This window comes from Myotis lucifugus, unplaced genomic scaffold (genome assembly GCF_000147115.1).
Source record: "Myotis lucifugus unplaced genomic scaffold, Myoluc2.0 scaffold_33, whole genome shotgun sequence".
Taxonomy (NCBI): domain Eukaryota; kingdom Metazoa; phylum Chordata; class Mammalia; order Chiroptera; family Vespertilionidae; genus Myotis; species Myotis lucifugus.
Genome location: NW_005871081.1, coordinates 2067855 through 2081071, shown reverse-complemented (window position 1 = coordinate 2081071; position 13217 = coordinate 2067855). Strand labels below are relative to the sequence as shown.

Below are 13217 nucleotides of genomic sequence, written 5' to 3'. Positions count from 1 at the left end.
CACACCACATGAGCACTGCAGAGTCAGGTATTGTCTCATAAAAGCTGCCTCTACACAAATGTGGAGATGAGGCTGGCAGAGGTTCCGAGGCCTGCTCAGGTCAAACAAGTGGTAAATTTGGGACTAATATAAATAGGGCTGAATCATTTTCCTGCCCATATTGCTTCCTCCGAGCTGAAACAATGCCAGCTAAGGAATGAGCAGCTGCTCTTTCAATACCAAACATGACACAGTTGTACCTTCTTAGATGCACAACCAACACCATCCAGTGTGCTCTCAGAAGCCTGGAGAGTCGGCAACAAGTCTGCACTGTCCAATACTAGTTAAACATTTAAATTAAATAACATTAAAACTTCAGCTCCTTAGTCACACTAGCCACACTTCACAGACTCAATAGCCACCACTGACCAGTGGCTACCAAACTGGACAGCCCAGGCATAGACATCTCTATCATGGCAGAAAGTTCTCCTGGACAGACAGAGCTGGTTGGAACTGGCCTTGAGCTAGACGTGCCCCTTATAACAGAGGATACTTCATTCAGATGTACTTGGCAAAGGTAGATGCTCAACCTATTTGCTCTTGTCCCAAGAATGGCAACTCTTTATCTCCACCAGCCACCTACTAGAAAGGTTAGCAGAGGGTCAAGGAAATTTCACTATCTAGTTGCAAGGTAGTGTGGTATTTTGTAGCTTTTCCCCTTGGGTTAATATTAGCTCCTATGCATCTTTAAATCTCAGCTAAAGCTAGAGTCCTCTGTGAAACCTTTCCTGATAGGTAGAGCTGCTTTCTCCTGTATCGCCATGGTGTAACACGTGGTTCTCGTTGTAAAACTTGCTTTGTTTATTAGGAACTTTTGCTTGAACATCTGTCTTTATACTAGTCTTTCGGGGCTTTGAGAGCAGGACCAAGGCTTTCTATCTTTGTGTCCTTAATGTCTGCAACTAAGGAGATATTGGGGAAAGTATATGTTGAACTGGTAATATTCACCAATAAAAAATAAATACCAATGTAAGAAATTATTACCAATGTATATTTTTCTCAATCCAGAAGCATCATTATGTTATTTTACAGTGATTATTCAGAAATATAGTTTTCTAATACTGTGAGCAAAGGGTGAGAAAATATAATTTTTTAAAATAAAGATGACCTTGTTCACTATCATTCAAGGGAGGAATCTGGATTTTTTTTGAAAAGGAATATCTATGACCCTAGGCTATCTCATGGGGTTACTTTGCCACAGAACTTCTTAATCCTAAGCAATTCAAAGGTCTTTTGATCCATATCCCTTAAGATAAATATGGAAGAAATCAAGTAGCGCCTTGAAAATTTAGCACTGGCTGCACAAATCCGAGAAGATCCAATGGCTATGTGGTCTGCTTCTAAAAAGTGGTGCCACTGTGGGGAAGCCAAGAGGAGTTCATTTCAATTACCCACTCCCAGCAACCAGAGCCTGCCCCTGCAGCGTGGGCTTCCACATCTGTCAGGAGCCAGACTCTTGTGATCTGTCCTTCCTCCCCAAAATCAAACACTCAGCTTTTAAAAGAACATGTCACCGAAGTGCCATCTACATCAAATGAAGACTCTGAGCACTTCATCACTTCCTCATTTTAATCTACATCCCGGTATACTCCATGGGTTCCTGAGTACCACTTTTAGCCCCCAGCCAAATTTGACATAAGAACCACACTTTTGAGCTAGTTAAACCATACAGCCTCAAATAAAAGGAAAATTACTCTCTTCTAAATTAAATTATTTACCCATAAAACAATTTGTAGGCATTTTTTCCCCATCTACAGAAAGCAGCTCCTGATGGGGAAGGCATAGGATTAAAATTTTTGTGGTATGTTTTCTTTACTTTCTTCTTTATCATGACTTCTACTCAACCATCCTTCTCTCTCATCTCCTTCCCCTTTATCCCTTTTTATTAGATTTGAGGCTGGAGAAATGGATGTCTGGACTAGGTTTCGGGCACAGTGGAGGCAGGAAGAATTCCAGAAAGGCCAAGTAGATAAAGACTGTGTCCGGAGGTTAAAAGCATCCTTTACTGCTGCCTTCAAAGTTTTTCCGCCTTTGATCGTCACCACAGCCAGGGCTTCCCAGCGATGGGAGCTTCTAATGGATTTAGAAATATTTTCAACAATTGCAACTTCTAACTTATCTCCCCAGGCCCAGGGAAGCTCTGGAAAGCAGGATCTCAAGACCCAACTTCAAAAGGAGAAAACTATTGCTAAATCCCAGCTGTTTCATTCCCATTTCAACTCCTTTTTACCCTGACCCGCCTTTATAGAAGCATCCTGTAATATTTTTTCTTAAATATGAATGTTAAAGTGCTACAACAAAAAAGAATAATGCTAAAGATTTGAGGTTCAATTTATGACAAGAGGAAAGGGAAGATGGGAATGAACGTAATTTGTAGGAACTAGTTAATGCTTACAGAACTTATAAGAACCAAGAAAATATGAAGAGAACAATCTCCTAAGGTTCAAAAGCTTTAGACATAAAGCTGATTATATGAAATAAAATAATGTCCTTCAATAGTTAAGATGATTACTATTCTTTTCAATTGCTTCTTTTAAAACAAACTAGAAGAGCTAAGAAGCTGTTATTTTGATTAACTGAAAGGTTTCACATCCATATGATTGAGGTATTTCATTTTAGATATAAAAAACATCTTTAAAATAGAGTTCAGTGTTAGGAATTTTCAAAATATGTATCTGTTAGAAAAAGAATAAAAAATATTTCAAATTCCTATAAGGACACAGGTCAGTTTCCCTTCTTCTCTCCCTAGAAACTATTGGTGCTAAACTTATCCATGAATATAAGTTTGTAGATTATTTAGAATGATAAGCAATAATTGTGCAGAAGGACAATTCAACTCAACAGTGTCACTGCTAAGAGGTAACCCTTGGTGGCATCATTTGTTTCAAGAACTCCCAGAGACTCTGCGGGAAAGGGACACACCAGCACTCAGCTGTACCTGGACACAGGTACATGGCAACTGAATTCTGACCAGGTGAGAAGAAGGGCAGTTGAGATGCTGGTTCTGGATTCCAATAGTCCTGCTCATTCTCAGGAGAATGAGTGAAGAGGAACACAGGGAGTAATTCTAGACTGCTGGACCAAGAGATACTTTTACCAGCTCCCAAATACGGCAGACACTGTATTGCAAATGCAAAAATATACACCTTCTAATATGGACATGAACTCAGACAGGCATACTCACAGGCAATCCTTCCAGACCGTCCCTGCCAGGTAGACCTTTCTCGCCCTTGGCCCCTGGCTGCCCCGGGAAACCTTTCATAAAAGACAGAGAAAAAATTACAGCACATTATTGATGAGATACTTTCTAATTACTCAAAAGCTTTTTAAATTTTTTTGAGACTTAAAAGAACAAAAATAAAAGATGCAAAGTACAAAGGTCTTTATACAAAATGAATGATGTTTTAAGAATCTCAAAAAGTAATAATGAGCCAGGCCATGGTGGCTCAGTGGTTGAGGGTCAACCTATGAACCAGGAGGTCATGGTTCGATTCCTGGTCAGGGCACATGCCTGGGTTGTGAGCTCGATCCCCAGTATGGGGCAAGCAGGAGGCAGCCAATCAATGATTCTCTCTCATCATTGATGTTTCTAACTCTCTCTCCCTCTACCTTTCTCTCTGAAATCAATAAAAATATGTATTTTTTTAAAAAAAGAAAGTAATAATGAAAATGCTCAAGATGAGCTCAGAAAGGGAAAAGTGACCCCAAATGCATAAAGGTAACAGTGAAGTGGGATGGCTCTGAATCGCCTCACCCTGCCCCAGATCACTTCCCATAACAACATTCAGCTAACTTCTTTCGAGATAACGAAATTTGCAGAGCTGAGTAAGCCATATGTTGCTATCCTTTTATCAGGACATTTTAATGACAGTGAATTTATAGGACATCTTGATAATTTTCAACAAAGTGGACACATCCCGGAAGTTGAGCATAACAGTCTCATTATTATGCTTTAGTTCTGACTGCAGAAAATCAGGTCTCTCGTGGAGTTAAGATATGTCTCACTGTGAAGGTTCCAGCCCATTGAAGCAAATTCTGACCTGGTCCCTTTCACATTTGGGGGTCTTACCTCTATCTCCTGGGGGCCCCTGTGGCCCGGGGGGTCCACGAAGTCCTGTTGTGTCACAGACAAGGCAACCCTCTCCTTTTTGACCTAAAAAAGGAAACACGGGGTGCTTTTATGTAACACGTGAACAGAAGTCCCTGCAGTGTGGTGACAGAATAAAAGGGCAAAGAAGGCCGTCATTTTAATAGTGACGCATTTAAATGTGTGCTTCTTCAATTACCTAACCCCTGCTCCAGACGCCTCTGCTAACCTGCTGTGTGTCCCTGTCACTGGGCACACATCACGGGTAACCACTTTTAAAAAATCACTAAAAAGTGATCCAGAACTCAATTTTGCCCATCAGCCTGAAGTTTTGACTGCTACAATTTTGTCTCCTACTCTATAACTTCCCATTATTTTTTAGTATTTGTTGGCAAACTGTACATATCGCTCCTGGACTTAAACCCAGGTAACAAGCTGACAGATGATCACTGAGAATAAGAAGCCCCCAAAGCAAGAACAAATAACTGACCTGACATTGAGATGGAAAAGTAGAGAGGTGGCAGCACAAAAAAAATGGAAGGGAATGCCTTTCTTTGGAAATTTTAACATCTTATGTCCTGACTTTCAAACTAAGCTCAAAGGCCTTAGGGTATCCTAAACCTTAAAATGTCTGGTTTCTAGGCACAAATCAGGTTTAATGCAGAGCAGAGTGCATGTGGAGACGCCCATGTCTGGAAGTCAGAGAGGCTGGTCTGCATCAGAACTCAATTTTGTGCCCTCGCCTGGATGGGCGCTCCCAGCCCCAGGGACGGCTACTGCACACTCCTGTCCAGCAGGCCTGAGGGTCAGGGACAGAAAAGGACCAATGCAGGCAGCCTCGCGTCCCTGAGCTCTGGGCACGGTGCACTGCTTCGTTCTGAGTTCTTCCCAGGGGCAGAACAGCAGCCCAGCCATGGGACAGACACGAAGTGCAAGTCTGCTAACATCTCAGCTACGTTCTGGGCTCCCTGGGTTCCGTGGAAGTGTGCTGTGAGTCCAGGAGTGGGCGGGGAGGGGCACTAGCACCGCAGTCTGGGCGGGCTGACGGTTCTCGAGCAGGAGCATGAAGACACGGAAGAAAGAGGCTTCTCTTAGGATTCCAGAGACGGATAAACAAAATCACAGTACAGAGAACCTTCTGACCATTGGCTCTGTCATAAAATGTAGCAGCCCAGCTCAGAAAGGACTCCCTACCTGATAACTAGAGCGATTCATTGAAAGACAAGTTACTCTCGATAAGCTAGAATACATTTTATTTTCAGTATAAACTGCACAATTCAACTGGTTCACTTTTCAGCTTTCTATGCCAGGAGACTGAGAGCTGGTTAGCATATTTCTTATTCCTTTAAACCAGTTTTATGGTTTTATTTTTACTATTCCTTTCTGTAGCAAGGCTAATTTTGCAAAGATACCTAAGAGGGCCGTAAAGAATCCATCCATCACCGGACACACCAGTGGCTGGGGGAATCCCCACCCCAGCTCCAATGACTTCTGAGATCACTTCCATCTAAGGTTCTGTAACTTGCATGGCTGTCAAAATTCTAAGATTTAGCTGAAACTGTTCTCCATGAAGCATTTGTGTTTTAGACTTTTGAAGAGTAAAAATTCTTAGCAACCTAAAGCCAGAAATGGTACACAATGGGGTCGGTTTGGGGAGCAACCTCCTATTTGTTCTACCCTTGGGTACTGAGAGGCATACACATATTGGAATATCCCTTGTTTATTACACTCTAAGATAGGACTGTCGGTGTGGTGATATCCACTCTGTTTCCAAGATGGTGAAGGGATTATGATGTGTCCTGGGTTGGTGTTATAGCAAAAACTTGGGAAGAATAAAGATAAAATTGAGAGCACTGGGTAGAGACAGCTGGTCCATGAGATTTGCTCACACTGATTATGGCTTAGATGGGTGGTGAGCATCCCAAGTATGCATTTCTGATTTGGCTTGAATGATGGGCCTCCTTTGAGAAGGGAACTCTCAAACTTTGAACTGAAAGGTCACAGTAAGACATCAGTCTGAGAGGTTCACCTGCCAGCCATGGAGAAGGCAGCAACTCTGACATCAGGGCCCTGACTCTTCACTGTCTCCCAGGTGAGAGCTGCCTCTCAAATCCAACAACAGGAAAATCCCAGCAGAGTTGTAGGGAGGCACATCATCGAATGAACGTTACGGGGAGTTCAAATAAAGGTAGACTACATCCACGTCCACCCAAGCCAGTGAGTTTGCAGACATACTAGTATATTATAGGCCCTAGCACAATCATCATTTAAAAAAAAAGTAATCTCTTACCTTTCTCTCCAACTTCACCCAACAATCCTGGTTGCCCTGGAATTCCAGGAGGACCCGGATCACCGACTGGTCCAGGCTGGCATTCCACTTGTCCATCTGAAATGGATTTTTAAAGTTATAGGATCATCCCTACCCAACTGAAGCTAGGTATTTCCACACTCTGTAATTCAATCTCTCCTAAGGAACCAAACTGTCTGGGAGCTACTTGGTAAGTATTAGAAATCCAGCTTTAGTTTGCTCACAAACAGGACCAGCACACATAGCATCTACTCAGCATCACACACCATCACTTCTGAAACGTCTATTTCACAATTCTAAAACATATCTCGTTAGCCCTGTCTTATACTTTATTTCATTGTTATCTTGCCAAGTACACACCATCATCCTTATTATACAGATTAAGAAATGGGGGCTCAAAAAAGTTAAGTGGTTTCCCCATCATCATACATCTGTGACATCACAGGGAAGACTTGAGCCACTTCACTTCTTACTTTTCCTAAGCAAACTTTCAACAAAGCAATAATTATTTAGAGTTGCAGACTGTCCATGGAGAAATGTCTCTAACTGATAGTTCCTATTCAATTCTGAGCATCATTTATGTGACTCTAGATAAGCTAGAATACATTTTATTTTCAGTACAAAATGCACAACTCAACTGGTTCACTTTTCAGCTTTAGACGCCAGGAGACTCACAGCTAGTTAACATATTTCTTATTCTTTTAAACCAGTTTTATGGTTTTATTTTTACCATTCCTTTTTGTAGCAAGGCTAATTTTGCAAAGACACCTAAGTGGGCCGCCAAGAATTCATCCATCACCGGACACACCAGCCTTCTGTACTGCATGTGAACTCGGGAGCCCCTCAAAGACCTGGGCCAGCCCTGCCCTGCAGCCTGTCCTCGAAGGGACACCACGTGAAATGGTCCCAGAGGGAGCTTACCTATGTAGGCTGGCGGTCCAGGAGGTCCGGGGCGCCCAGGAGGGCCTGGGAGTCCATCTCTTCCACTTGGTCCTGGCAAAGACGTCCCTGGATATCCTTGGTCACCTTTTTCTCCTCTTTCACCAGGGAAGCCGGGAGCACCAATTTGCCCAGGTATCGGGATGCCTGAAATCAGAACAAAACCTCACCTAAATAATCACAAGTTGAATGTCAACCGCACAAACTAATTTTCTTAACTGTTGAAGGAAAAATGACCAGTGACCATCTCTGAAAGGGGAACTGCTGAAACAAGTAAAACTGAATCTAACTGGCAGGCTTCTCACCATGTAAATGCTGACAGTCAAATGCTTCCTACACATTAACTTGAAGGAAAAGATCAGAGCCAGGCAGAGTGGGTGTGACTCAACAAGAGACATGAATAGTCCCACCGGTTAAATACATTTCTAGCTACATGCTAACCTGTCCCTTACAAAATGAACACCTTTCCCATGAACACATCTTGTTTTCATAACTAGAAAATGGTGCTACAGAACTGTTAAGCATTTTATGCAAATATCTAATGTACATGATAAAATGTTCAGAATGTAACCACAGAGAAGATTGACAGTATTCTTTAAAAATCAGTCCAAGGTGCTCACCTGGGGGGCCTGGTGGGCCTTGTTGTCCTGGGAAACCTAAAAAGAGAAAGAGTTGGACAGGTGCACTTGTGATTGATGGTTTATATCTCTGTGCCCAGGAGTACCCACTGCCAAGGGGAACAGGAAGGCCGAACGCGTGGAAATGCGGTGCCCCTGAAGCTACAGAGATGCCAGGAGGGGGGCCACCGGATGGACAGTGTGACAAGGAAACATGAGCTCAAGTGAGACTCGGTCACCACGCGGTCCTGCGAGGCACGCAGATGTTTTCAAGGTGCAAAGGAGTGCAGGTTGAAAATGGAAGAAAGAGGAAGAGAGGATGAGAGAGACAGGGGGAGGAGAGGAGGGAAGAGCAAGAGAGGGAAAGACAAAGAGAGCAACTTACCTTTGGGCCCTGGCTCTCCTCTCAACCCCGGAGGCCCTGGGAAGCCCCTCTCGCCTTTTTCTCCCAAGGGTCCTGTGCCGATCACCTGAATTATAGGACACGAGATTACCACAGGGCCTGGCAGGGGCTGGTGCTATAGATGAAGAAGCTAATGCTTTTCCTGTCATTGCATGAAATGTGAAAGAGAAGCAGTCATGGGGCAGGGGGAGCCAAAACATACAAAATAAATATTCCATAATGTCCTCCTGCAGAGAATCCACCAGGCAGGAGCTTTACCAACGAGGTAACGTTAGAAAAATATTAATTCCAAGGTTTAGGTTTGGAATTTCTAAATGTCCGTACAAGCCATAACGTGAGTAGTCTCTTTAAAGAGTGCTAGCAGAACACCCTTACATTTCCTCTAACTGTTTGCAACAGAACACTCCAACGTTTTTACTGAAAGAGTTTTCTCCTTTCTTTTTTATTAAATGGTCCAAAGTGGGGACCTCCTTAAGGCCCTAAGGATGGAAGGCAAAAAGAATGCACTTTTGCCTCGTTAAAAAGGAGTGAACTTACCCACTCAATTCTAAATTACTAAAATTCAAAGAAAATGACCAAGTCAAATGACTTCATTATTACCCTTAAAATATAATTCCTTTGTTGCAATTAAGTTACTGGATATTATTAAAATCTGCTGATGAGGTTAAGCTAAAAACAGGTTACTTGAATGCTGCTGTGGGATCACAAATATGGAAAATGGAGTCATAAGTATATATGGAGAATTAAAAGAATTAAGAAAGCTTGAGAAGTTAATCCAATGATCCTATGCCTGGAAATGTAGCTTAAGGAGAAATGACTCACCACCACCACCCATCGCCCCCATACACTCACTCTCGCACACAATGGTTTGTACAACCATTCATCAACACAGTGCAATGGCAGAAAATAAGAGAATGGTAACATTTTCATCATTTTAAAAAAGCTTTGGGGATGCCCAGCTTGTGTGGCTCAGTGGGTGAGCATCAACTGATGAACCAGGAGGTCATGATTCGATTCCTGGTCAGGGCACATGCCCGGGTTGCAGGCTCGATCCCCAGTGCAGGGCATGCAGGTGGCAATTGAACAATGATTCTCTCTCATCATTGATGTTTCTATCTCTCTCTCCCTTTCCCTTCCTCTCTGAAATCAATAAAAGTATATTTTAAAAAAATAAAAAAGCTTTGGGGCAAAATGGTTAAAATAATTATATCAAAACGCTGACAAGATATTGAAAATGATTACTTGAAGATCACTTGAAAACATGAAGAATGTACTTTTTTAAAAAAAAGTTACATACAGTGATTATAAGTATGTACAACTATGCATATGGACAAGGAGTAAAATGTTATTTGCAAAAATGAAAACTGTTTTTGCTTAGAGCAGTCAAATTGTGCATGATCTGTCCCTTTTGATAATGTTTTCCTCAATGGACCATTTAAATCAAAAAAGTTTCAGAGTATGTGGCTACTATTCTTACCCACATGCAGAAATGATCAAAATTTAATAAAAAATAAGACCCAAACTCCACACCATAAAAAATATAAAATTATTAGTTCAGATTGTACGCAACCCCTTTCCATAAAAATGTCGGTCTAGGAATGCTGCTGAGCCTGTGGCCTAAGCAACTGCTTGGCCTCAACTCCTTTCCTTTCTTCATTTCAAAGGCTCTCCAGCCCAGCAAACATTACTCTTACTCACAATTCCAGGTGGGCCTGGAAGACCTGCTTCACCTTTGTCTCCCTACAAAAGAAAAAAAATAACTTCAGCATTTTTTAACTAGAAAGAGTAGTGATCTTTCAGAAAGCAATTAAACTTTGCAAGAAATATCTTCCTCTCAATACCTCCCATCCCGATTAGCTTAAAGTGCTCTGTAATAACTATAACAAAAGCAAATACATTTCATTGTGCTTTGCATAAGGATGACATATGAGGATAAAAGTTTCTACAAGACACTAATGGGAAGCCAATTAGTCACATGACAAACAAGCTCGAGGTTTTTGTTCTGTTGACTGTACGCTCCCTCAGAGAACTTTACCTGAAGAACTTTACAATCAGCAAAACATGAAGAATGTACTTTTTTTAAAAAAAGTTACATACAGTGATTATAAATATGTATAACTATGCATATGGACCAGAAGTAAAATATTGTTTGCAAAAATGAAAACTGTTTTGCTTAGAGCAGTGAAATTGTGTACTCATTTGTAAGCTAAATTTGTACACAGTTGGTTTACAATAAAATGAAAATAAATAAAATAAAACGATATGAAAGATTCTGATTTCTTAGTATATTTTTCTTAAAGAAATCATTTTATTTGAGGTCTTTAGGTGTAAGAATGTCCAAATTTGCATTGGAAATCGTAATAAAGAATACTTATGGGTTTTTTTCCCCTTAAAATCCAACTTTATTTAAAAACATTAAGTGGATAAATTCTGGTCACTTTGAGGCTTAATTTAATCCATATTAGATGAAAAAAACCCAAAATTAATTTTATATATTGTTCTTATATAAACATCGTAATACTTTTAAAAGTCTTAAGATATGCCATTATTCCATGAATGTACTTTTTTTCCTTTTAAACTAATGAATTAAACTTAGGCATTAAATCAAATTGGCTGTTTTGGTTTTTCATAAATATGAGAAGAATTTTAGAAGTATTTGTGAAACTTAAAAAATATTCCAAACATATTTACCTTTTAAATTCTACAAGATTGTACTTTCTCAAAAAATTAAAGCCTTTGTATAGAATTTCTCCCTTTGTCCCTGGCTTTGATAAGTAAACCTTGAGGTCCTTTCCCTAGTTTATCATTCATTGTTAGAGATAAACATTTCCAAATTACAGCTGACCCTTGATCAATGCAGGGGTTAAGGGCAGTGACCCCCACACACTGTCAAAAACCCATGTATAACTTTTGACTCCCCAAAAACTTACCTACTAATAGCTTACTGTTGAACCTTACCAATGACATGAACAGGGGATTATCACATATTTTGTATTTTATATGTATTATATGTTTTATTCTTACAATAAAGTAAGCTAGAGAAAAGAAAGTGTTATTAAGAAAATCATAAGGAAAAGAAAATACATTTACAGTTCTGTATGTACTTATAGTTCTGTATGTACTTATTGGGGGGGGAAATCTACTTGTAAGTACACCGTACATTTCAAATCCATATTGTTAAAGTGTCAACTATATTTTTATTTTTTCATTACCGAGTCTCATGATTAAAAGAAAACAATAAAGCAATGAGTTTTTTCTGTCTATCAGAATAACAAATATTTTTTAAAGTTTGATAACCAGCAGTGTCAAATGAAAGGGCCCCAAACTGATAGAGGTGCCTTTCTGGGGGCCACTTGGGGGCACATGGCAAAAGCTTCCAAAAGAGTCTAAACGTTGACCCCAAACATTATTTTTAGGAATTTACAACAGGGAAATGATCAGACCAGTGAACAAAAATAAGTTGTAATCATAAAAATGTGGAAGGGGCCTAAATACCAAGTAAAAGGCATAGACAATAAAAGAATAAATGTATAGCCCTAGCTGGTTTGTCTCAGCGGATAGAGCATCAGCCTGCGGACTCAAGGGTCCCAGGTTCGATTCCGGTCAAGGGCATGTACCTGGGTTGTGGGCACATCCCCAGTAGGGGGTGTGCAAGAGGCAGCTGAATCGATGTTTCTCTCTCATCGATGTTTCTAACTCACTATCCCTCTCCCTCTCCCTTCCTCTCTGTAAAAAAAATCAATAAAATATATTTTTAAAAAAAGAATAAATGTATAACTACATTTATGGACATAGAAATATATCCACTTCATAGTATTATGCAACAAAGCAGGATGTATGATGCAATATCATTTTTTCAAAGCACATGTACATATGTGTACATAGGACAATTACCAACTCTGACCATCTCTGAGTGGGTAATAGAAAGATCCCACAAGCTATTTTTCTTCACAATATCTTTTTGCATTTTCTGGGGGTGGTTTACAATCAGGAAAAATTAATCTACTACAAAAAAACTTAACATCTCATTTTTTAAAAAATGTATGCATACAAATAAAACCAATATGTTAAGTTGTGTTTTTGCTCACATGGAGCATAAATAACTGTAATTCTTTGTGAGTCCATAGGCCACTATTCTAGTAAAAATTTCTGAACTGACCTACAAAATGAAGGTTAAAAACTCAAAACAGTGCCCCTATTTACCTTAAAGCCTGGTTGTCCTGGTTGTCCTGGGAACCCTGGGGTGCCGGGAAACCCCTAAAGGAAACAGGAGAGGCAACAACAGTCGTCAGCTAGTGGAGGCCAACAGCTTCCTTTTAAAAATCACAGAGAAATACTTACTGGACTCCCCTTTTCTCCTTTTTCACCATCTTTTCCAGGCTTTCCCTGTACAATAAAAATTTAAATATTAGTATTTCATCAACAATCACAGCAAATATGCTGTAACAACAAGGCTCTGATTCAAATGCAAGTTCATTTGTCATCTTTCATAGGAAGCCTCTGTGTAAGCTGATGCCACTACAACAAGGAATAGAGTGTACACTGAATAACTACGAAAAAGTTACAACAGAAGAGGACTTTTCCATTTTAAAAAAAATGGAGCCTGATTAGTTCCAAATCTTCTAAGGTACCCTTACATTTGGCAGCATAGCTACCACCCGAGAAGGTTCCCTATTGGCAAGTGAGCATTTGGTAGCTGCTATGCAGAGCATTGATTTAGTGGAGGTTTTCCAGCATTATTTCAGGGGAGAAACTGAAAACGCTCAGGCTACTGGAAACTGGGAGGGTGTCCTTTCACCAGGACTCTGGGGGTTGAGAAGCATC

General features: G+C 40.4%; 1 protein-coding gene across 1 annotated transcript in view; it reads right to left on the bottom strand.

The window, feature by feature from the left end:
- Positions 1-13217, bottom strand: part of COL4A1 (collagen type IV alpha 1 chain) — a 137818-nt gene that overhangs the window by 32202 nt on the left and 92399 nt on the right. The window contains 9 exon segments of the mRNA XM_014454194.2: positions 3224-3294; positions 4109-4192; positions 6417-6512; positions 7356-7520; positions 7994-8029; positions 8376-8460; positions 10092-10133; positions 12597-12650; positions 12735-12779. Coding sequence (XP_014309680.1) covers positions 3224-3294; positions 4109-4192; positions 6417-6512; positions 7356-7520; positions 7994-8029; positions 8376-8460; positions 10092-10133; positions 12597-12650; positions 12735-12779 — 678 coding nt within the window.